At 44.5% G+C, this 21,878-nt stretch overlaps 1 protein-coding gene across 4 annotated transcripts in view; it reads left to right on the forward strand.

Annotated features, from left to right (window-relative positions):
• The first annotated feature begins 1,881 nt into the window (after positions 1 to 1,881).
• The window catches only part of scn1lab (sodium channel, voltage-gated, type I like, alpha b), a 26,565-nt gene continuing 6,568 nt past the window's right edge, over positions 1,882 to 21,878 (forward strand). Inside the window, exons 1-20 of one of the 4 annotated variants that reach the window (XM_010781375.1) lie at positions 1,882 to 2,104; positions 5,554 to 5,873; positions 6,617 to 6,735; positions 7,054 to 7,143; positions 7,601 to 7,729; positions 8,465 to 8,556; positions 10,291 to 10,581; positions 11,214 to 11,277; positions 11,903 to 12,044; positions 12,380 to 12,586; positions 13,421 to 13,705; positions 14,170 to 14,511; positions 15,040 to 15,166; positions 15,267 to 15,505; positions 15,590 to 15,763; positions 15,876 to 16,232; positions 16,331 to 16,864; positions 19,775 to 19,928; positions 20,378 to 20,532; positions 20,665 to 20,838. In XM_010781375.1, the coding sequence (XP_010779677.1) occupies positions 5,607 to 5,873; positions 6,617 to 6,735; positions 7,054 to 7,143; positions 7,601 to 7,729; positions 8,465 to 8,556; positions 10,291 to 10,581; positions 11,214 to 11,277; positions 11,903 to 12,044; positions 12,380 to 12,586; positions 13,421 to 13,705; positions 14,170 to 14,511; positions 15,040 to 15,166; positions 15,267 to 15,505; positions 15,590 to 15,763; positions 15,876 to 16,232; positions 16,331 to 16,864; positions 19,775 to 19,928; positions 20,378 to 20,532; positions 20,665 to 20,838 (3,942 nt within the window). In that variant the 5' untranslated portion in view covers positions 1,882 to 2,104; positions 5,554 to 5,606. Of the gene's footprint in view, positions 2,105 to 3,053; positions 3,275 to 5,553; positions 5,874 to 6,616; positions 6,736 to 7,053; positions 7,144 to 7,600; positions 7,730 to 8,464; positions 8,557 to 8,793; positions 8,886 to 10,290; positions 10,582 to 11,213; positions 11,278 to 11,902; positions 12,045 to 12,379; positions 12,587 to 13,420; positions 13,706 to 14,169; positions 14,512 to 15,039; positions 15,167 to 15,266; positions 15,506 to 15,589; positions 15,764 to 15,875; positions 16,233 to 16,330; positions 16,865 to 19,774; positions 19,929 to 20,377; positions 20,533 to 20,664; positions 20,839 to 21,878 lie in introns of those variants that run through there. The other 3 variants (XM_010781355.1, XM_010781364.1, XM_010781371.1) reach the window with 3 other exon arrangements.

Below are 21,878 nucleotides of genomic sequence, written 5' to 3' on the forward strand. Positions count from 1 at the left end.
CCGGGATATTCACGAGACAATCGTGCAAGAAACAATCATTAAGATAGCGAAATTCGCGGCTCAGCTTTCTACTACTCAAGAAGTCAGACGCGGCGCTGCTACACGGTTTCGATTGACGGGCAGGACTAAATGTTACCCCTAGAGTAAAAAACCTCGGTCCTATCGTTTGGGTACACAAAAACGACTACCCTTGAACCCAGGGGGAGCGTCACGCCCACGTCGCTCAGCAAACCGACTACGTCTCGCCACGTGCACGACCTCCACATGCCAAATTTGTCACAGGACCTACATCCTTCCCGTCAGGGTAGTCTCGTACCATGCGTTCATGGTCACAGAACTTTACCTAAGATCGTCGGATGACCTTCGCTGCACTTCCCCTCGCCTCCTCGCTCACCACACCCTCTTAAATCCAATTCCACTTCTGGTACGCTCGGCGACAGTAAGCCACTCGAACGGGTACACCAGACAACAATAACGAAATAACAGAAACAAATTGGTCGGTCCTCCCATCAACGTCATCAATTCCGCACTCTACCTGCTTTCGGGGCCTGGTCTTGGACGCACGAAAGACTCAGTCCACCCCTTGCAAGGAGGACTACATACATTTCATACACATAGACGATCGCGCCACATCGTGATAAACAAACACACTTTTAGAAATACAACAAAAAAAATAGATCCCAGTGTGGGTCGTAAGGAAACGTCAGACTCAGCCCCTTTGTTATCTCATGGCTACAACGTAACATCCAGTTCTCACCCCTGTTAGAAAAGGGCCTTCCTTTTCGTCAAGTCAGAACAGTCCAACTCGAACTACCACTACTCGTCTGTAGGTGACTCTCTACAGACGATACTGTTCGTCTCTACGGCACCGCTGCCTGGACCCAGAGACTCGCCCCTTTCCTGTCTTACTTACCCACAGCAGTGCATCGTCACCATAACTTTTGGCTACGCCCCGATGTACTGGACTATGGCTCGTTCCCAACCACACAAAATTCCTCTTTCTCCTCCCTGGTTCTTGTCTCCGGGACCTCCGGGGGAGATCAATTAACTGTTCCAACCTGAGTCCCCGTGCGTGAGAGCTGTCTGCTTGAAAACGGACCCAGCGAGTGCGCGAGGACTGGCTTATCTATAGCCAGTTGAGTAGCACTTTAAATGTTTGGCTCTATGAAACCTGATGTACTTATATGATTCTGTTTTCTTCAAGGTTGTGTCTTCCTGGTCGAATGTACTTATTGTGAGTCGCTTTGGATAAAAGCGTCAGCTAAATGCAATGAAATGTAATGTAATTTAAAGTGTAATTCCACTGACTGTCCACAAGATAGCGTAAATTCACAAGAAAACAAGAGGGAGTTCAATACACTAGTGTGGAGTCCACGTGCTTTCTCAAACACCACTATTATGCTATAAAGTTGCATGTACAAAAACGTATAGAAATTGACAATACAATATAATCAGACATTATAAAAAGAACGACAACAAATAGGTTATTGTATTTCCTTTAGCTTTATTTATTTTTATTTTAAGAATAACCACAGCTTAACAAGCTTGAAAACTAAAATATAGGCTTTTTTAATAAACAAAACAGTTGCTACATCGAAACGAAATTGATTGTGTTGTAATTACAATAATGAAAACTTTAATGAATAATAACGACAGGAAGTTACCAAAATAAAACTAATTTGAACTGAATGACTACATTATGGTATAACGTAGCCTAATAACGTATCCAGTCTGCCTAAAAAAAGGTTACATGTCATTTGTCTTATAATAATTATAAATATGTTGCTGTATACTTGTTTTTTAAATATTTTATAAAAGCGTATATAGTCAGTCCATGTTGCGACAGTCACAGCACATCCATCCCCTGCCTAACCCACCGGAAGCGCGGATTGATTTCTGCATGCAAGCAAGGGCGGCTAAAGAAAACAAATCAAAAGAGCGCTTATTAAATGACAATCCATCAAGCGTCGAACAGGACTTTACAAAAGAAGATTTAAAAGAATATAAATCTGATATTGACTGACTATCCGCTTCAAAAAAGGATTCCTCTTTCGGGTATGGGATCTACCTTCAGGGTCCCCACCTGCTGGGCACCGTAATGGTGGTGAGTATACAGATCTTTGGGGAAGCTTTATTGATATGACAGCTCCCTTTTGATTGAAATAAAATCGGGTTGAGTTCGATTTTTACGCTGAGGCAATTCACTTTCTGTAATGTGAAGTGTAGTGTGTGAATTCAACACCTTTCTTACAATGAATAAGACATTTTAAATCTGTCTGTATTTTTCTTTGATCTTTTTCTGCTTGTTGCGCGCGTGATAGGTCCACCCTACCACAGTACAAGCTACATTTTAAAGGAATTTCCCTATTAAAATATCGTTTTTATTACGGAGATATTTAGTTTTTCACTTCATAAAGATTTCCATTTCACTGGTGGGGCATTTCATTTACCTAATATTGCCAGGTTATGGACTGTCAGATTACATTTCCAATCGAACAAAATTAACGAAAATGACCTCCAGGATTTGATAAACAAAATGGGCTTCCAATATGACCCCCGTCGTGTTGTGAGGTAATATCCCTAATTTCCTGTTCATAACATATCGTGCAAGAAGGGCTTGGATTTACAGAGGTTTCATAAACCATGGAGGGAGGTGACAGAAAAAACAAAGGTCTATTTCTATTTTTGGTACCAGTTGCTCTATGGAGAGGACACGCCCAGACTCATTCAGTTATTCATGGTAAACCTCCTGTCAGTGAGCCTAAATACTTATTACATATTTCCCATTGGATAAGATTTAGACTCTAATCAGGGTTTAAATTGTAGGTGTTTTTTTTGTTAAAGTATATGGAACATGGAAGTGAGGATAAAAAAAACGTATGAAGCAGGAAATAATGAAATTAGTTAAATGAAAGTACTGCTTGGAGCCATTTTAATTACAGTTCAAGACCCCATGTGGCCCCCGGACCTCAGTTTGCACCGCTGTTTGATGGTTGCCTGCTGCCGTGGAAGACATTGAACGTCACAGCCTTTTCGGTGACAGCCACCGGTGTGTACGTGTGCTTCTGGCTCTTCTTATTTACCCTACTGCTTCTGGGTGTCGTCGTTCAGCTGGTGGCGTATTTTGAGGAGGTGAAGACATGTCGGCTGATTCAACAGGCTCTCACTAATTGGCAATTTCAAAAAGTGTCCTTTTTTTTCACTGAAAACACGCGGATACAGCCCCAACATGGCGACAGCTGCCGCGGCTCGTTTTGAGACCGAGTAAATTAAGGTATCGTCTGCCTCCCGCCGTATATTTATTTTGAAATGAGCCTTATTAGCTACTTTGCTACAACTTTCACGTCGGTCTCTATCTGTAGTCGTGAATTGTTTTAAAAAAGAGTAACGTAAAGTGTTTGCTATAGCTTATTACAGGTGCAGGGGGTCTTCAAATTGCTTTAAGGTCAAGCTATGGGATAATGTAAATTTAATATTTCATTTAAAATATGTCATAGATAGGTTTCCGTTTTATCTGTTCTCTTTTTCTATAATCACAATAGACGCCCTTTTGACACCATGTCAGCTAGAATTGCAGTCATTCAGATGTGATGTCACTAACTCAGGTACATTTAGTCAACAGAGAAGGTCTAGTTCAGAAAGCTTCTAGAAACACAGTATATGTCTCTGTGTTTGTTCACTGAGGCAGCTGCTCTCCTTTAGCACCATGGACAGAACAGCAGTGATTTGCTCAAGGGCACTTAAAGGAGTCATTACTGACATGTTGTGACATGTACCCTAATTAAAAGGTCAGGTGTGTCATTTTAAAAGTATATTCTAAAACAATATGCCTATACCTACATTTAAACTGCATTTGGTTGCCATAACAATTAGCACTATGTTAGACTATTTGGTAAACAAATCCCTGTTTCTGCTCACCAGACAGTTGAGATTTGTTTTAGCGATTTTACATAATGGTAATTTTATACAAAATGGGGTAACTTTGGAGGATGCATTCTTAAGTTGTCAGACTCAAATCAAATCAGGAAGTGATGTCTTAATTTCTTTCATATATAGCCAATCAGTGTTGTATAAAGATTGAGGAAACTTTCTCAAAATAAGCCAGCACATCAGTATTCCCGTTTTTATTTCTAGTGTTTCGCAACATGCCGAAAAGTAGGGTTAGTAAACAGTAGAAGCAGAAAAGAGTCCAATAACAAGTCCAGCTTGGATTAGCATTAGGGCTAAGAACAGAAATCCAGATTAAACATGTTAGTTAGTGAGCTATAGAGGTGTGTTCCAGACCTTTCTTTGAGTTGCTACCCAGGCGTTGGTGAAATGTCATAATAGCTTTTTTTGTCCTTTGCTTTAACCCAGATTTTTCAATTGAAAGAAAGAAAAATGTCTTAGGATGGTCTCTGTTCCTCTTATTTCCATTTGGAAAAGGACTAAATGAGACTTCTTATTTTCTGGGCCTGTACAATGAAAAAGACCCACCATTAAACTGATAATGGCTCACTAGGGTTTTTGCGAGGATCGGTTTTTGTGGGCCTTTTTCGCTAGTTCCTGCAGGACCATGATGGGCTTCTTGGTGTGAAGCATGGTGGATGGATAACAAGGAACAATCAATAATACTTTCAACTGCATTTGTTTCAACTGGAAGCTATTAATGAATGTATCTGTAATTTGAGACCATCCATCAATACAATTTGCCATTTAAAAGGCCAGTACCACTTGGGAAATCCAGAAATAAGTAGGTTCAGACGGGCAATTTGTATGTTCCCTTCAGAGTCTTTTCACATGCTGTTCCTCTGGCTATTTCTGTGTCGCTGTGAATCAGCTGAAGGCATGCCACCAATGTCGTGCCCCATATTTACTGCCTCTGTAAAACCCTCCGCCCTACCTGTGGCCTCTCACTGCTCTGATTGAAACGCTCTACTCCAGAGATCCACGCGCTACAATTCTTGTGCCCACATGATGATTCTGATGTAAATGCTTGTCGTCAGTCAGCAGTTATGAAACACCTTTTGTATTTTGCACTTAAATTGCTATTCGTTACTCTGAACTATTTGCATGTGAGATGTGCTCTTGTGGTTTTTTTTTGTATCTCCTCCAACCTCTCAAATGCGTTTCTGTAACTGCTTTATATCCATTCATTTGCTTGGGCAATTAGTCACCCACATTAAGGCATTCCGTCATTATGCGGTAGATCAATTGGGTAGCGGTAAACAATTCAGGTCGTAAACCTATTTTGGAGTCACTGTTTGGTTGCTTGAGCTTGTTTGATGCGTTTTCACTTTCACCCCACAAAGGGGGAGCAAGCGTTTTTCAGACAGGACGTCACATTTTTTGTTGGCCATAGTGTGACCAACTCGGCCTGTTTTGCTCACCTTAACAAACACTAGAATGATGTGAATATTTTGACTTTACTGCAATTGCCATATGATTCACAATATAGGTGGATTGGTAATGTCTATGATTCTACCCTGCTCGGTTCCATGAACAGAGCCGCACCTACACACAATAATAAATACATGTGTGTCATATACATCTTGGCTGATAATTGTGTTGCAGCTCCCTGCCCCAGCTGAGCCCCTCGCTGCCCTCTGAAGGAGCAGGATGACAAGATGGCACAGCTGCTTGTACCGCCCGGACCTGACAGCTTCCGCCCCTTCGTCCCCGAGTCGCTGGCCGCCATCGAGAGGCGCATCGCCGAGGAGGAGGCCCGGAGACCACGGGCGGACCGCCGCGTCGACAGCGATGATGAGAACGGGCCCAAGCCCAACAGCGACCTGGAGGCGGGGAAATCTCTCCCCTTCATCTACGGTGACACCCCTCCCCGCCTGGTGTCCACCCCTCTGGAGGACTTGGACACCTTCTACAGCAATCAGAAGGTAGGTTTCAAGGTTATTATAATACGTCTGTCTTATGAAAGGAAGCGGTATGACTCAAGCAGTCATTTTGATATATTATTACAGTCTGTACTTTTCACCGTCTACAATCTAGAAGATAATTGCCCGATGCTCTCAAGAAACTATTTTAAGGAAGCAGATGTAGCAATTTCCTCCCACATAGGACGAACTTGTGCTGAAGGTAACAGATGAATAACTTAACTTCCTATCCGTCAGTGTGGGCAGATCAGTATTTATCAAAGGGTAAAGTGCAGCTCTTCAAGCCTCTGTAAGCATCGTCTAAATAATCCATGTGAGACTGAAGTACTCGCGTAAGGTATTTAAGTACTTGACTATTTTTGACTATACATCCCAGCAATTGTTTTTCTGCTTGTAATTCGGTATAAAGAAAATAGTTCATACATAAATCTGCTCTGCGAGTCAGTGGATTGTGTATTTTCCAGGTGTACTGTCCCTTTAATAGAATCATGAACAGTGCCAACATGTTCTGCCAGAGGTGAACTCTTCCAGCTCCATTATATTAACAGCCAGCCTTCCTCTCTGCTCTTATGACTAATCACACATGGCATGATGGGCAGACACCAGGAGATGCAAACCCATGCATATGAATCCTTATTGTATGTCTCCCCTGTAAGCTGCATATTTCCCATATAGAAGATAAGGTAAGCATGGATAATCCCAGCCTTTGTTTGATTTCAACACATCTTCTTCTCTCTCTCTTTCAGACCTTCATAGTATTGAATCGTGGGAAGACAATCTTCCGTTTCAACGCCACTCCTGCCTTGTACATCCTAAGCCCCTTCAACCCTCTGAGGAGGGTAGCCATCAGAGTTTTAGTACACTCATATCCTTTCAGAGTTAGCCACGGACACGGCTTGATTAGCATTAAAGGGTTTGTCAGACAAAAGAGGGATTTAAAGGATGAAGAAGACTACAGGTCATGATTGGCTAAGAGTTTTTACCAATCAGGCTTTACTGTTGCTCAGAAATGGAAGACATTTTAGATCATGGATGAAGCATGTTGTTATCCTTATTATAGCAGTTCTGAATGGGAACGTGATAGTCTTGATGTTCAGCTTTGGATGAAGTGTGTTTTTCATAGCATGCATGAGTACAGTGGTTCATGCTCAACAACGCAAATGCTCCTTAACTTTGTCTCTACGATTTTCAGCATATTGATCATGTTCACCATCCTGACCAACTGTGCTTTCATGACCCTCAGTAATCCCCCAGAATGGGCCAAGAATGTAGAGTAAGTACGCATGTTGTCTGATCATTCTTTTTTCCTAGAACATATATATTATTTGTACTCGTAGGTAGATTGATTGGTTTAGTTTCTAGGTTGCTAAACATATTCTATTTAATCCAAATAAACAAGATATAGCAATGCCAGCTGAATCATGCCTGAGTGCAAACCAAGGCTAATGACACATTTGATAAAAGAGGATGCTCTTCAAGCATTTAAGTGTAGTGCAGATACCCTGAAGCACAGATCCACTGCCTCTCCAAGTAGGTCACTGCAGCACATAGTGGAGATAATTTAATAATCAAGAATCATATGAACAACATGGATGACTAACGAGATTTGAGGCAGTGATACCAGTAATGTAAAAAGAGCTGCCATGCACACAGGAAGTCTGTCACCAACATCATTATTTCTGTCTGTGGGTCCTTCCCTCACTTCCTGTTGACCTCACTGTGTTCAACAGGTACACATTCACAGGGATTTACACCTTTGAGTCCCTCATAAAGATCCTGGCCAGGGGCTTCTGTGTGGGGAAGTTCACTTTCCTGCGGGACCCGTGGAACTGGCTGGATTTTAGTGTCATCCTCATGGCGTAAGTATTGTGACAGGCGCAGTTAGCGTCACCTTAACCTGATGTGGCGTCGATTAAGAGGCCAAATGCTTTTAAGGCTAATCAGCATAGCAGCCAATATAGTCCCACTGACTGTGAGGCGGAGAGAAAGAGGCGTAACGATCCGTACTGTAGCTCAGTGTGTACATTTTAAAATCATTGCCAAGAGCTTCTATAATGGATGTAAGCCCTGAATATCTTGGCCAACATTGAGTGGTGCAGCAACGACACTGTTTTGTAGGGTGACCCGGAAGTTAGCATCTCAAAGCTCCCTAGAAATAAAGCAATACATTTGGAATATTTCAGAAAAAACACATGTTTCTGATACTTCAGCTGGATATTCACCAGATGTTGACACCACTTTAGGATTGTAAGAAGTAAGGCAAGTTTATTTATTTTATTTATATATAAGTAAAAAGCTAATGTTAGGCTCTAAAGCATGGTCACATGACTTCATGCAGCACGGCTAAGCTAACGACGGCCAATGATCAGCGTGATGACGTCTCATTTAGACCCATTTCCGCCCATGTTTGTCCACAGCTAAACAAAATGGATCCTTCAGCATGAATGTATTTGTTTGTGATCACAGTATTTGTTTCTCACTGGTACCATAATATGCTAAGTCTGTATTAACCCTATGATTCATAATGCTGTTATGAGAGGATCATGTGTAATGGGTTCTGTTTCTGTGTAGTAACTGTGAATTTGATCCTGCAGGTATATAACAGAGTTTGTAAACCTAGGCAATGTTTCAGCTCTGCGCACGTTCAGAGTTTTGCGAGCTTTGAAAACTATCTCAGTAATACCAGGTAAGGCTGCCCGCGCCTGCCTCCAGCACTCCTGCCATTTGTCCTCTGTGCGTGACCGTTTTGCCGTCCCCTCCCCTTTCCCCCCCCTCTCCCCTTGACCCTCCTTTCGTCTTGTCACGACATGTGTGTGTGGGTGCCTGACTTGTGTGTGCGTGGGCATATGTGCGTCCCACAACACCTTTTTCCCCAAAACCCCCTCTATCTACTCCTTCCTGCCACCCCCCACTTCCCTTACAGATATGTCACAGAGTTTGTGGACCTGGGCAATGTCTCAGCACTGCGAACCTTCAGGGTTCTGCGAGCCTTGAAAACTATATCAGTCATCCCAGGTGAGACAGGCCCAAAAGGGTTGATGAAATGCTAACGGCTAACTGGCGTTTCGCTAACATCCAAGCACCACCCCCCCCGCCCCGCCCATCTCACTGTAGCTAAGCCTGATGACGCCCGTCGCCGTCTCTCATGCTGGTAAAAGCTGGAATCTGGCTCCAATCTGGCTCCAATCTGCGCAGATTGACGTGATTCTGAGCTTTTAAAAACTTCCTTTAAGGCAGAATTCTTTTTGGTAGAAACCTATTCTTGCCTTGGGAGACTTACGAGTAGATTTTGTGGTACTTATTATTTTTTTTTTCTTTTATGCATGAGACATTGCAAAAGCAGATTTTCTGGTGGCAAGCACTTGTGTGTGTGTGTGTAGGGTTCCTCCTTACCTTGTTTTCCTGTGCATGTCCTGTTCAATGTTGTGTGTTTCTTTGGAGAAGTTGTGACATGGTGAGTGGTGGTTGGGATAAAGCATTGTAAACACTGACATTACAAACTAACACAAAGGTCATGTTTAAAGCTTATACATTACATACTGTACATTCAGACCCCCATCCAAACATGCTTTAGCCTAGCATACCCAGTCTTAGCACATGTTGCTCATTTCCTGCCCTTAAATGCATTTGACTTTACTTTTACTGGAAGCACACGGGGGAGAAGAGGTGCAACAAAGATTGAGAGTGGTGATTTGGTGAGAAATGGGTCCTTATTGTCTTGTTTGACATTTTACGTTGCATTGTTGGAGGAGGCGGGGACTCAAGATCTTCATTGTAACCATTGTGCTTATGAGAATAAAGCCTTTAAATCTTGGAACATTTTAAGAGAGGGTTAGAAAACAAAAAAAAGATTTCACTCATTTCTGAAAAAAGACGAAGAAACGTATAGCCTGGCCCTGTCCAATATATCAATCAATATATCTCCCATCACTCCTGACTCTCACTAGTTGACAAACCGTCGCTCATTTGTTTAAGCTGTACTAATCACACGGTGTAAAGATTGAAAGCTGTGGTTTAATAATGGGTTTACTGGACTGGAGCTTTTGAGATAAGATCAGTGATGTGACTGGCTGAGAGGCACCACAATCACCCTCCAACATATTCACCACTTCTCTCCACCCTCCGCACTACAGCGCAGTTGTATAGAATATTCTACCACATGACTTATTACTGATCACATTCCCACAGCCCAATAGCACTGCGTTGGGCTTGAGAAACGTTCACTTATCATGTTATCATGATTAACCTGCTTCCAGTATGACAGCACACTTCATACAGGAACCTCCACTGCAGGTCACCTTGCTGCTTGCTACTGTGAGCTCTTCTTAGCAACTTCCTTCTCTTCATTGGTTGGCTGTAACAGTCAGTAATCACTCTGCGATGTATCCCTCCCGCCCCCTTCACCCTCTCTCCCGTTCAGGCTTGAAGACCATCGTCGGCGCCCTCATCCAGTCGGTGAAAAAGCTGTCGGACGTCATGATCCTCACCGTGTTCTGCCTCAGCGTCTTCGCGCTCATCGGCCTGCAGCTCTTCATGGGCAACCTGAGGCAGAAGTGTGTGCGCTGGCCGATCGGCAACAACGCCACCAACAGCAGCAACGTCACCGCCGACGACACGTTTTTCAGCCACTCCCTGCTGGATATCAACACCACGTTTGGGCAGAACACCACGGAAAAATACTTCAACTGGACAGTGTACATCGGCGATGATGGTAAGCACGAGTGAAAGTGCTGCCAGGGTTAATAGGGGTCAGGACGGTGGTCTCTCTTTGATACGCAGTGACAGAAATGGCTGCGAACATGGCCCACGCTTTCTAACAAGGGCTGGTGGGAGAGTAGCAAATGTGGCGTATAATCGCCACAACGATAAAACCCTTTACTTTCACCCCCTCACTACCCTGCTTCACTCCACCAAAGCCCATCTGTGTGGCATGGAGAGGGTGAGTCACTGGCCGCCGGCAGGATACGGAGGAGACGTGCACCAGCTGCATGACAAGCTAACACCAGAGAGACACGGACAGCTGATAACAAATACATACATGATATAAAGTGTCATATGTATTGCATCAATGACCCTAAAGTAGTCTGATACTGTGACACACACACACACACACACACACACACACACACACACACACACACACACACACACACACACACACACACACACACAGGATGACTGATGCGCTGGGTGTTGAACACACATTTCACCACCTTCCTCTATGCCTGCCAGCAGATATACAATATGAACACAACACACACAGTGGAGGGTTGTCTTTGTGTTCCCTCATATCTCCTGACTGACCCCCCCCTGTGTCTCCCCTTTCCTCCCCCCTCTCTTTAGCCAACTACTATTTCCTCCCTGGCCGAAGGGATGCTCTGATCTGTGGGAACGGCAGCGGCGCTGGGTAAGGCTTGACATATTTTATTTATACGGCCAATTAGATGCACCGTAATTAGTGTCGACTCTCGCCACCGCGCTGAGGCATTACGGGAAGCTAAACTGCCGGTCCACTATGGGTGTTTCTCATCTGTGTTTTGGCAACTTTTTAAACTCCTTTTATGCTTCCGTTACTAAGGAAAGCTTATTGGTTCAACTTGATATTTGTTAAAGAGTCATTTAAAAGGCAAAGAGGATAGTGTGCAGTTCTGACTCAAGGCCAGTCGAACCTTCTGCAAACATCTAACTATATATCATACTATGATCCCACTTAGTAACAGCCATTGCTCTCAATATCATGTAAGCTAGTTCAGTTCCTCGGAAGCTTTTTACCCACGTTTAAGGAAGGGTTGTATCCGCTGATGCTAATTGCTTCTTAAGAAGATGGATGTTCCAGCATTTAATTTGATCAATCATCTCAGTGTTTTTCTCCAAAGAGTCACGTCTGACCCAATAGGAAGTTTCATAAAAGTGCTCTTCATACAGAAAACCCTTTAGAAATGATCTGTTTGTTCCACTGATAATTAGATTTAGGATACTGCACATGGCACCACTAATGCTACGTGTTGTTGCTAACCCCTGTGTCCTGACAGGCTCTGTCCAGAGGGCTTTATATGTATGAAAGCCGGCCGTAACCCCGACTACGACTACACCAGCTTCGACTCCTTCAGCTGGGCCTTCCTGTCCCTGTTCAGACTCATGACCCAGGACTACTGGGAAAACCTGTACCAGCAGGTTAGCTCATCTCTCCATTAGGGAGTACATTGCGTGCTTGTCCCTTGGGTATTTTTTTGCTGTATTTACTATCTATATTAAAATGATTGTCATAATAAAAGACTTGGCTTTCAAGATCTGAGCAAACATACCCTGTTTGTTCAGGTGTGTCATTATGCTTTTATTGAAGAGGCCTGTTATGTAAGGCTGCGTTTGTTTTGAACTGCAGCAGTACAATGCAGAAACTTGACATTTGGAAAGTCACAAAACAATGGGATGACCACCACTGAACAATATTGCTTTTCAAATATCCTTAGTTTTTTATAAATTCTGTCTGTCTGCCTTGGGTCTATCAGACTTTGCGCGCGGCAGGAAAGCCCTACATGATCTTCTTCGTGCTGGTGATCTTCCTGGGCTCCTTCTACCTGGTGAACCTGATCCTGGCCGTGGTGGCCATGGCGTACGACGAGCAGAACCAGGCCACCATCGAGGAAGCGCAGCAGAAGGAGGAGGAGTTCCAGGCCATGCTGGAGCAGCTGAAGAGACAGCAGGAGGAGGCTCAGGCAGGACATCTATCTTTGTCTATTTGAAAATGTTTGTTTGTCCATTCTGAAAACAATGATTTTAGGGACTTGTTCCATGTGTTTTATAACATACACGAGTCATTGGTAGAATCTCTTTTTATGTGGATGTAGCGGCTCTATTGAGGCGTTGTGCCAGCTGACAAAAGCAGCGTTGCCCCTGGAGACCGAGGGATTCACTGTCCTGGATGAGTGACACCCCTCTGCTGCTCCCTCAGGGGTCAGCTGTCCTTGCTCGACCTACAGAAACAATAATTAGCAGCTGAGTGCAAGAGAAATGCAGGATTATGGAAATTATAATAAACAGTTGTGACGACAAAGCCAGATCGTTATTTTTAATCCTCATTCATAAATAAATGCATCGATAAACACTTGAATTAGCTTAAGGTATTCGGCCGGTGGTAAAAAGGTAATACTTCTGCCAGTTCAAATGGTGGTAGTAGTATGTCATCAAATAGCAAGACCGGCCCTGATCAGTGACAGTTAAGCAGATGTAAAACATGTTGTAGTAATATCCACATGTATGCAGTGTTACTTACATAAACATCTTCTTTAAAAATCAATTGAAATGAATACATTTAGATGGTAAACCTAGCCTAACCTAGCATCCACACTTCCTGTATTATTTTGATAAATGCAGGAATTCAGAAATTGGTTTGCATACAAAGTATTTAGGCGTCCATTTTTAGATCCTGGCTTTATTTGCTGGTGCTACTCTCAGCTTCCAGGCTCTCTCCTCAGCTCTGTTCGCGAGAGCCTCTGAGACATGCACTGGATCGCCATGACAACTGTGTTTGTGCTCTGATTGGCTGGCAGGTTGCCGCGGCAGCAGCCACAGAGAGCGGAGAGTACAGCGGGAGGGGGGCCCGGGCCTCCGAGTCCTCCTCGGGGACGTCAAAGCTCAGCTCGAAGAGCGCCAAGGAGCGACGCAACAGGCGGAAGAAGAGGAAGCAGAGGGAGGAGGAGGAGGAGGAGGAGAGGGGGGGCCGCGACAAGTTCCACAAGTCTGAGTCTGAGGACAGCATCAAGAGAACAAGCTTCCGCTTCTCCATCGACGCCAACAGACTCTCTTATGAGAAGAGGTGCTCCTCGCCCAACCAGGTAAACACCCCCCCTGGTGTCTCATTATAAGAGTGGTTTAAAGCTCAGAGACTTCAACATAACAGACCGACAAGGAAGAAAATACAAAAACTAAAAAGTATTGTGAATTCTAAAAATGCTTAAGCAATTCAGGAAGTGATTTGTTTTTTTTCTGAGAGCTAGACAAGAAGATGGATACCACACATCTGTATTTTATGAAGCTGGAGCTAGCCTAGCTTAATGCATAATGACTAGAAGCAGGCAGAACACCTACTGTAGCTAAGCTAACATTTTCACCAGCAATAAAATACATAGTGTGTTGCCATCATTATTTTCCCTGTTGTCCTTTTTTCCTTTGTTTTTTTCTCGCTCCCTACTTCCTTGTCTATCTACATACCTGTTAGGCCCACCTAGCAACAAGTCACTCTCCTCTCTCCTAACCACTCGTCACTCAAAACCCTTATTCCCTCCCCTCTCTCCCCCAGTCTCTCCTCAGTATCCGAGAATCCCTCTTCTCCCCTCGGAGGAACAGCCGCGCCAGCCTGTTCAGCTTCCGGGGCCGGGCACGCGACATGGGCTCCGAGAACGAATTTGCCGACGACGAGCACAGCACCTTCGAGGAGAGCGACAGCCGCCGGGGGTCGCTGTTCTTGCCGCGGCGTCTGGAGCGCCGCTGCAGCAATGTGAGCCAGACCAGCCTCGGGGCGCCGCGCTTCATGCTGCCCGCCAACGGGAAGATGCACTGCGCCGTGGACTGCAACGGAGTCGTGTCTCTGGTCGGAGGAACTTCTGTCACAACCTCGCCTGTAGGTGTCCTGCTGCCTGAGGTGACTGTTTGTTCCATGCTTTAATCTGCATTCAAGTTGATTCCACTTAATTCCTTTGTATACCCATCCCATTGATCTAATTAGAATTTGTTCTGCACATGATACTTTATTCTTTTTAAATCAAACAGCAAAACTAATGACATTCTCCTCAGCTTAGGAAGAGACTCTTTGCTCTACGATGCAGAGGGTTAGGTTTATAACTGGCTTTGAATACACACTTTTGACATGTGGTGTCAGTCTCTTCTAACTGACCATTAAAACCTTTTGCATTTTCATCCGACTCGTCCGCACAGGTGTTTTCAAATGTTCTGGCTGATTAGACTAAAATGATAAAGGTAACACATCTCCCCACCTACAATACTGATCATAGGGTCAGACACCTGTCAATCAAGTACAGTCTGTACAATCAGACCAGGTCTAATCATGCAACAAGTGAAAACACCTGCGTAGGTAAAGCATGTGTGTGTAGGGCTTTAATTATACATGATATGTTTGAACACCGTAGACCGTCTTGCTTTTCTTTCCCAGGGCACAACTACAGATACAGAGCTGAAGAAACGACGCTTCCGCCATCCATCCATGGATTATTTAGACGAACCAGTGGCAAGGCAGAGAGCCATGAGCGTGGCCAGTATCCTCACCAACACCATGGAAGGTTTGTGGCTTCAGTCTCGTTTCATTAATATGTTCCTTTCTTCCTTTTTTTTATAACTGCATTTAGTTAAAATGGCACATTGTCATTTGTCCTTTTCCAGAGCTTGAAGAGTCGAGACAGAAATGCCCGCCCTGCTGGTATAGATTCTCCAACACCTGTCTGATCTGGGATTGTTACCCAGCATGGCTGAAAATAAAAGACGTGGTCTGCACGGTGGTCATGGACCCGTTTGTGGATCTAGCCATCACAATTTGCATCGTCCTCAACACCCTTTTCATGGCCATGGAGCATTACCCCATGACGAAAGAATTCGACAGCGTGCTCTCAGTTGGAAACTTGGCAAGTAGTGTGTGCTTTCAAAGTGAGGGGAAATATCTCTCATGCTGCAGACTAAAACTCAACATGTTGCCCCTTTGTCATCAGGTGTTCACTGGCATCTTCACAGCAGAGATGTGCTTCAAGATCATCGCCCTGGATCCCTACTACTACTTCCAGGAGGGCTGGAACATCTTTGATGGGATCATCGTGAGTCTGAGTCTGATGGAGCTCGGCTTGGCCAACGTGGAAGGCCTGTCTGTGCTCAGGTCCTTCAGATTGGTAAGAGCCCTGGCGGAGGGATACCTTATTTCAAAAGCCCAACAATTGAGTTTAAATCATGTAGAGACATTTCAGAAACTCAGACAGTGCTTTTCATTTTCTCTTTGAACAGCTGAGGGTCTTCAAACTGGCCAAGTCGTGGCCCACTTTGAACATGCTGATCAAGATCATCGGGAACTCGGTGGGCGCGCTGGGGAACCTGACTCTGGTGCTGGCCATCATCGTCTTCATCTTCGCCGTGGTGGGCATGCAGCTGTTTGGCAAGAGCTACAAGGAGTGCGTGTGCAAGATTTCGGAGAGCTGCAAGCTGCCCCGCTGGCACATGCACGACTTCTTTCACTCGTTCCTCATCGTGTTCCGGGTGCTGTGCGGAGAGTGGATCGAGACCATGTGGGACTGCATGGAGGTTGCGGGACAAAGCATGTGCCTGATTGTGTTCCTGATGGTCATGGTCATTGGAAACCTGGTGGTATGGGTTATCTTTCTCTTGATTGATTATTTAGTTGAATTGATTATACTGTTTTTGTGTGGAATTCGCTTTCCCTGCCTAATGTCAATTCGTCTTAGGTGTTAAACCTGTTCCTGGCTCTCCTCCTGAGCTCGTTCAGCGCCGACAACCTGGCAGCGACTGACGACGACAGCGAGATGAACAACCTGCAGATCGCCATGGGTCGGATCCAGCGGGGCATCGCGTTTGTCAAATCCATGGTGCGCCAGTTCTTTCAGAGCCTCTGCTTCGGCGGTAAGGGCGGTAAGGGCGGAAAGGGCTCCGGCCTGACGGAGGAGAGCAAACCGTTAGACGAGCTGCACAGCAACGGCAAGGACAACTGCATCTCCAACCACACCTCAGTGGAGATCACCAGAGACCCCAGTGTGGTGTACGTGACAGAGGGCAATGGACGGCCAGGAGGGGGGCTGGTCATTGAGGTTGGTGTGGACACTACAGGGAAGCACCCGATGGAGGAATGTGACTACATGTCATTTATTCATAACCCCACCCTGACGGTCACAGTGCCCATCGCTGTGGGCGAGTCGGACTTCGAGAACCCGAACACGGAAGATTTCAGCAGCGACTCGTCGGACGTGGAGGGCAGCAAAGAGGTAAGATCAGACATGGCTCCATCGGTTTATAGAAAATATCTTGAGTCACACAGCCTTTGTAGATTATTAGCTCCTTCATATGCATAATAGTTACCAGCCAGGCGATGTATAAATGTCAAGATTTGCACAGAGATGGCCTTTTCTGGCAATTTTCCAACAGTCTAACAGTTTGAAAATAACATACCTGCTGACTCATTTGTACATGAGTCATGCTGCACTACGAATCTCAGCTCTGAAGCCATGGCAGCAGAAGAAATGACAAATCATGACTCAAATCTTTCTTGTAGCAGGTTCAGAGCGTAATGAATTTGTCAGTGTATTTGTTTGTAGTGCTAAACGGTCGACCTGAGGGACTAAAAACATTACGATTTAAATTAATGAGCAATTTGCAAAACTACATAAACCATTGGCACAAAAATCGCAAGGAAGTGTTACTTTTCTTTTGTGTATTACAACAGAGCAAATGCCAGGTTTTGTTGTTAAGTGTTGCCAGGCCGACAGAGCATCGGGTCTGTGCTCCCTGGTGATGTCAACCTGCCACTGTGGGTGTGGTGCCAAGTCCCTGAGAGTCAAAACAAACCCAGGAGACTATTTCTAGCCTCGGCACCACATGTTCCAGATTTGGACAAACAACACCGAAGTGAACACCCTGTAGCCAGGGGTTGGTGATTTGTAATATCTGAGCAACGGTTTAAAGACGTTTAGAAATATCTTTAGCATCTAGAGTTCTGTAAGACGAGTATCTATGAAAGACAATGCCTTAGGGGACTTCTAATGAGATGCTGTGTGTGTTCCCATTGTGGCTGAGCACACTTGAGGTTGTATGCTGGCTTTTTGGTGTGTGTGTGACTTACTTTGTTTAACCCCCCGTTTCTTATTGCAGCTGTGTCACAGACGCTCTCAAGGTTTTCAGTGAGAGGACAATTGTAAGACCACTTCATTGTACCATAGCACTAACCATGAGGACTGCCTATGCCATTTTACAGACAAACAACATCTTTGTTCTCATACCTTCAATGGATTGCCCATTTTCGTTCTTTGCCTGGTCTGCCCTCCGTCCCCCCCCCACCCCACCCTCTTTGCTTTAAACCTCTCCCTACCCCTTTCCCATACAGCAGCACTTCAATGCTGTCATCTTATTCCCTTGAACCCCTCCTACCCCACCACCCCTTTCATAATTGATCTCCAAACATCAGGCTGTATTGCAGTAACACACCATTAGGAATGAGCACCACCTTTTGTCCATCAATAGACCACCATCCAACATGATGTTTGCTTTGATTTCATTGCTTGGTTTTGGGACTTGATTGGCATCCAACACTCCGAGCTTGAGAATGAAGGAAGAGAAAGAAGGGGGGGGGAGAAATAGATAGAATGAATTTTGCTGTAGTTTGACAAAATTCATTGGTCTGGTGCATAGCCCATGCACACACACATGAAATACTTGTGTTCTGTGTCGATTATTAGTAGAATGGTAAAGATATATCTATATAAGGAATTCTTTCCAAGTTTCCAACAAATTAATCAACATGGATTTTTGCAGGGTGGCAAACAGATAACACATGGCGTTTACATTCAACCAGGCTTATTTGTGATGATGTAGTTAGAGGTTTAAATGAAGATATTATTCTATTTAAAATCGGAAATAACATTGAATCCCAACAGAGTGTGCTTCGATGCCTGTGTTATCCACTTTCGATCCACTGCATCTATCTTGTTTATACTAATATAATAAAAACAGCTAAATCTGTCAAATATAAGCATGTTAGATTAAGAGTAAAACCCTCATAAGATCCATCCAGACGAGCTAAGGTGGGTCTGTGGCTGTAGCAGAGAAGGAGGAACCAGAAGGAAACTCATCTTCAGAAATCGATGCACTTGTGAGCAGCATGCTTCCATCATTCCCGTGCCGTATTAGCTGGGTCCCACGGCAATCAGAGCTGCTGCACTGTCTAGGATGACATGTTCCCGTACTTCACACCACAGCAGATAGATCCGACATGAGGCCACACAACACCATGTTTGCCCAAAGAAAAACAGACAGGAAGCCTCACAAGATCAAAAAGTCTGAAAAACAAAGATCTTAGCGTTACAGAGTGTTCAAACTCAGAGATAGTGAGGAAGACAGCAGAAACACTTTACATGTGTTACATATTGCTGAGAAGACCAGCACTCTTAGCCCTGTATGTTTTCTGGGTATGCATGGGTGCTAATACAACATGTTTTATAAAAATGGGAACATGAAAAAACTACGCCAGACCACATGCTGTCTTATAAACAGTGCACAGTACTGGTTTTTGCTGGTAAGCTAATGTGGATACCGTCTACTTCAACACAAACAGAAGAAGCTTGTACACTGCTTTCAAGGAATGGAAATAACGTGTTTTCATGTCACTCCGGAAAATGTTCAGCAGTGCGGGTTGATTCTAGCTATGAGGGTGGGGGGGATAAATATTCAGAGAAGCAATTTTTGGATAAAGGGGGATAAATTCTAGACTCATTGATTTGGGCTCATTTTTCAGTGGACATGAAAATACTTCAGCACACGTTCTGCTTGGTACTATTTCAGGCTTGGATTGATAATGCACTGGAATACTGCATGCACTTCCTCGAACTGAGGGCACATCAAACGTACCCACAGCGCACTTTTTTATGCTAACCTCCCCATGCCATGTGTTGCCACATAATCTGATCAGATAACGTAAAAACAAAGCCTGTAGGTACATTTGATCGATGCTGCATGTGATGATGATGCAATGACTTTGAAGAGCCCAACTCTGTGAGCTATTACAGTGCCCAGTCTCCACACTAAGGTTGTGTACGTGTAAATGGAGAATCACAATGATAACCAGCTCAGAAGGTTGGCTCCTATAACCAGTGTACCTCCGTGGTGTTGTTTCCTAACTTCAGACCCTCGTCTTCTTCCAGAAGATTGATATAGAGCCCCACTCTCCGAGCTCATCGGAGGGGAGCACGGTGGATATCCGCCCCCCTGGAGACGGGGTGGATTCGGTGGAGCTGGAGCCGGAGGAGTCGCTGGAACCAGAGGCGTGCTTCACAGAGGGTGAGGGGGGGGTGACGGGTAGTGGGAGAGTGTGACGAAGCGAGAAAAGGTAGGAGTTGAAATGCTCCCACAGCACGTTTCAAGGCGCAGAGTAAATCGAGGTAACTGTCCATGAGTGACGGGCAGTGCAAATGCTCAGCAGGACAGAAAGAAAAGGACTCTTGGTTTGTAATGCAACCTGACATTTAGTCTGATGCACCTCCAGAGCCATTCTGAATCTGCAAGTACCTCTTAAGTCTTGTACGAATGTGGAATACAAAACTAAAATATGATGATTTTTCTGTAATGCTTTAATAATACTCGAATGGTAGCAGCGCATGCATTGATTAGCATTATGTAAAATATCAAATCAGATTGCACTAGATTTGTTAGCGGACTGAACAAAAAAATATGAGTTTGTTTTGGTTTAATCTTATGCCCCTCTACCCACAATCCCCCGGTGCCTGCAGGCTGTGTGAGCAGGTTCCAGTGCTGCCAGATCAACGAGGAGGAAGAGCACTTTAAGAGCTGGTGGACCCTCAGGAAAACCTGCTTCGTCATAGTGGAGCACAACTGGTTTGAGTCCTTCATCATATTCATGATCCTGCTCAGCAGCGGAGCCCTGGTGAGCAGACGTTCTGTGCTCGTGTGCATCTTCCTCCTTTTGTGACCCCACAAAAACAAAACAAAGTTCTACATGCATACATACAGCACTTCTTCCATTACTGCTCTTTACTATTTATTCCATTGTGTTCAGGCTTTTGAGGACATTTACATCGAGCAGCGGAGGACCATCAAGACGGTGCTGGAGTACTCAGACAAGGTCTTCACCTACATCTTCATCCTGGAGATGCTGCTGAAGTGGACGGCTTACGGCTTCGTCAAGTATTTCACCAACGCCTGGTGCTGGCTCGACTTCCTCATCGTAGACGTACGTATGATGAGTGCAGTCAAAGACAGCTCAGATTTGATTGGTTATTTTATTTGAGGAAATATGTGCTTTCTTGCTGCAAGTCAGATGAAGTTCTGAGGATGAAAGACTGAAGTCACATTAAGGACTGAAGTCACAGCATCAAATTGTGGCATATCATTGGGGTCAAAAACATGCATGGCATTGGCCCAGCCTTCACTTATCGCTCGTTTCCACTGCACTTCCACTTCCACTTCCACTTCCACTGCGGAGCTCGCTTTAAGCGTGCCGAGCCGTGCAGGGCCCGTTTTTGGTTGCGCTCCCACTTGGCCTAGTTTTGGCCCGGGGCTACTTTTTCACCTTTTTTCTGGCCTGGCTAAATCGTGGTTCTATCGAGGCCAACAAACAGGGCTGAGTCGGGCTGAGTTTGCTAAACTAGAGAGAATCGCTGGCAAGGGGGCTACAACTGCAACAAGATGAACATATTTGACCGTGATTCAATTGTAATACACGTTTCAAAATGATGCCGAAGTAACAACATACTGATACCGGTTAGTAAAAACCATGAATTAATGCTTTGACAAGTCGGCAGAAAGACGGCAGGCGAAAAACCTTTTTAAAATGCGTGTTTTCTTATTATAGACACATGCATTTCCTAACATTTGGTCTACCTACGCTGTAAAATGTATTATCTCTTCAATTTACACACGGCATCTATTGCACGTCTGTCCGTCCTGGGAGAGGGATCCCTCCTCTGTTGCTCTCCCTGAGGTTTCTCCCATGTTCCCCTTTAAACTGTGGGCTTTTCTCCGGAGGTTTTTCCTTGTACGATGTGAGGGTCTAAGGACAGAGGGTGTCGTTTTCTCATACTGATATTCTGCACAAACTGTGATGTTGTATTTGCTGTAAAGTGTCTTTACTGTAGGCTAGTTGTATTATCTGTACAGCACTTTGGCTCGACCAAAAATCGTTTAAAAATGTGCTATATAAATAAAACTTGATTTGATTTGTTGTCTAAATGGAGATCGGCTAAGCTAACGCAATAGCTATATGCTCCGACC

The sequence above is a fragment of the Notothenia coriiceps genome, unplaced genomic scaffold (assembly GCF_000735185.1).
Source record: "Notothenia coriiceps isolate Sejong01 unplaced genomic scaffold, NC01 NC01_scaffold00000492, whole genome shotgun sequence".
In the NCBI taxonomy this organism is placed as follows: Eukaryota; Metazoa; Chordata; class Actinopteri; order Perciformes; family Nototheniidae; genus Notothenia; species Notothenia coriiceps.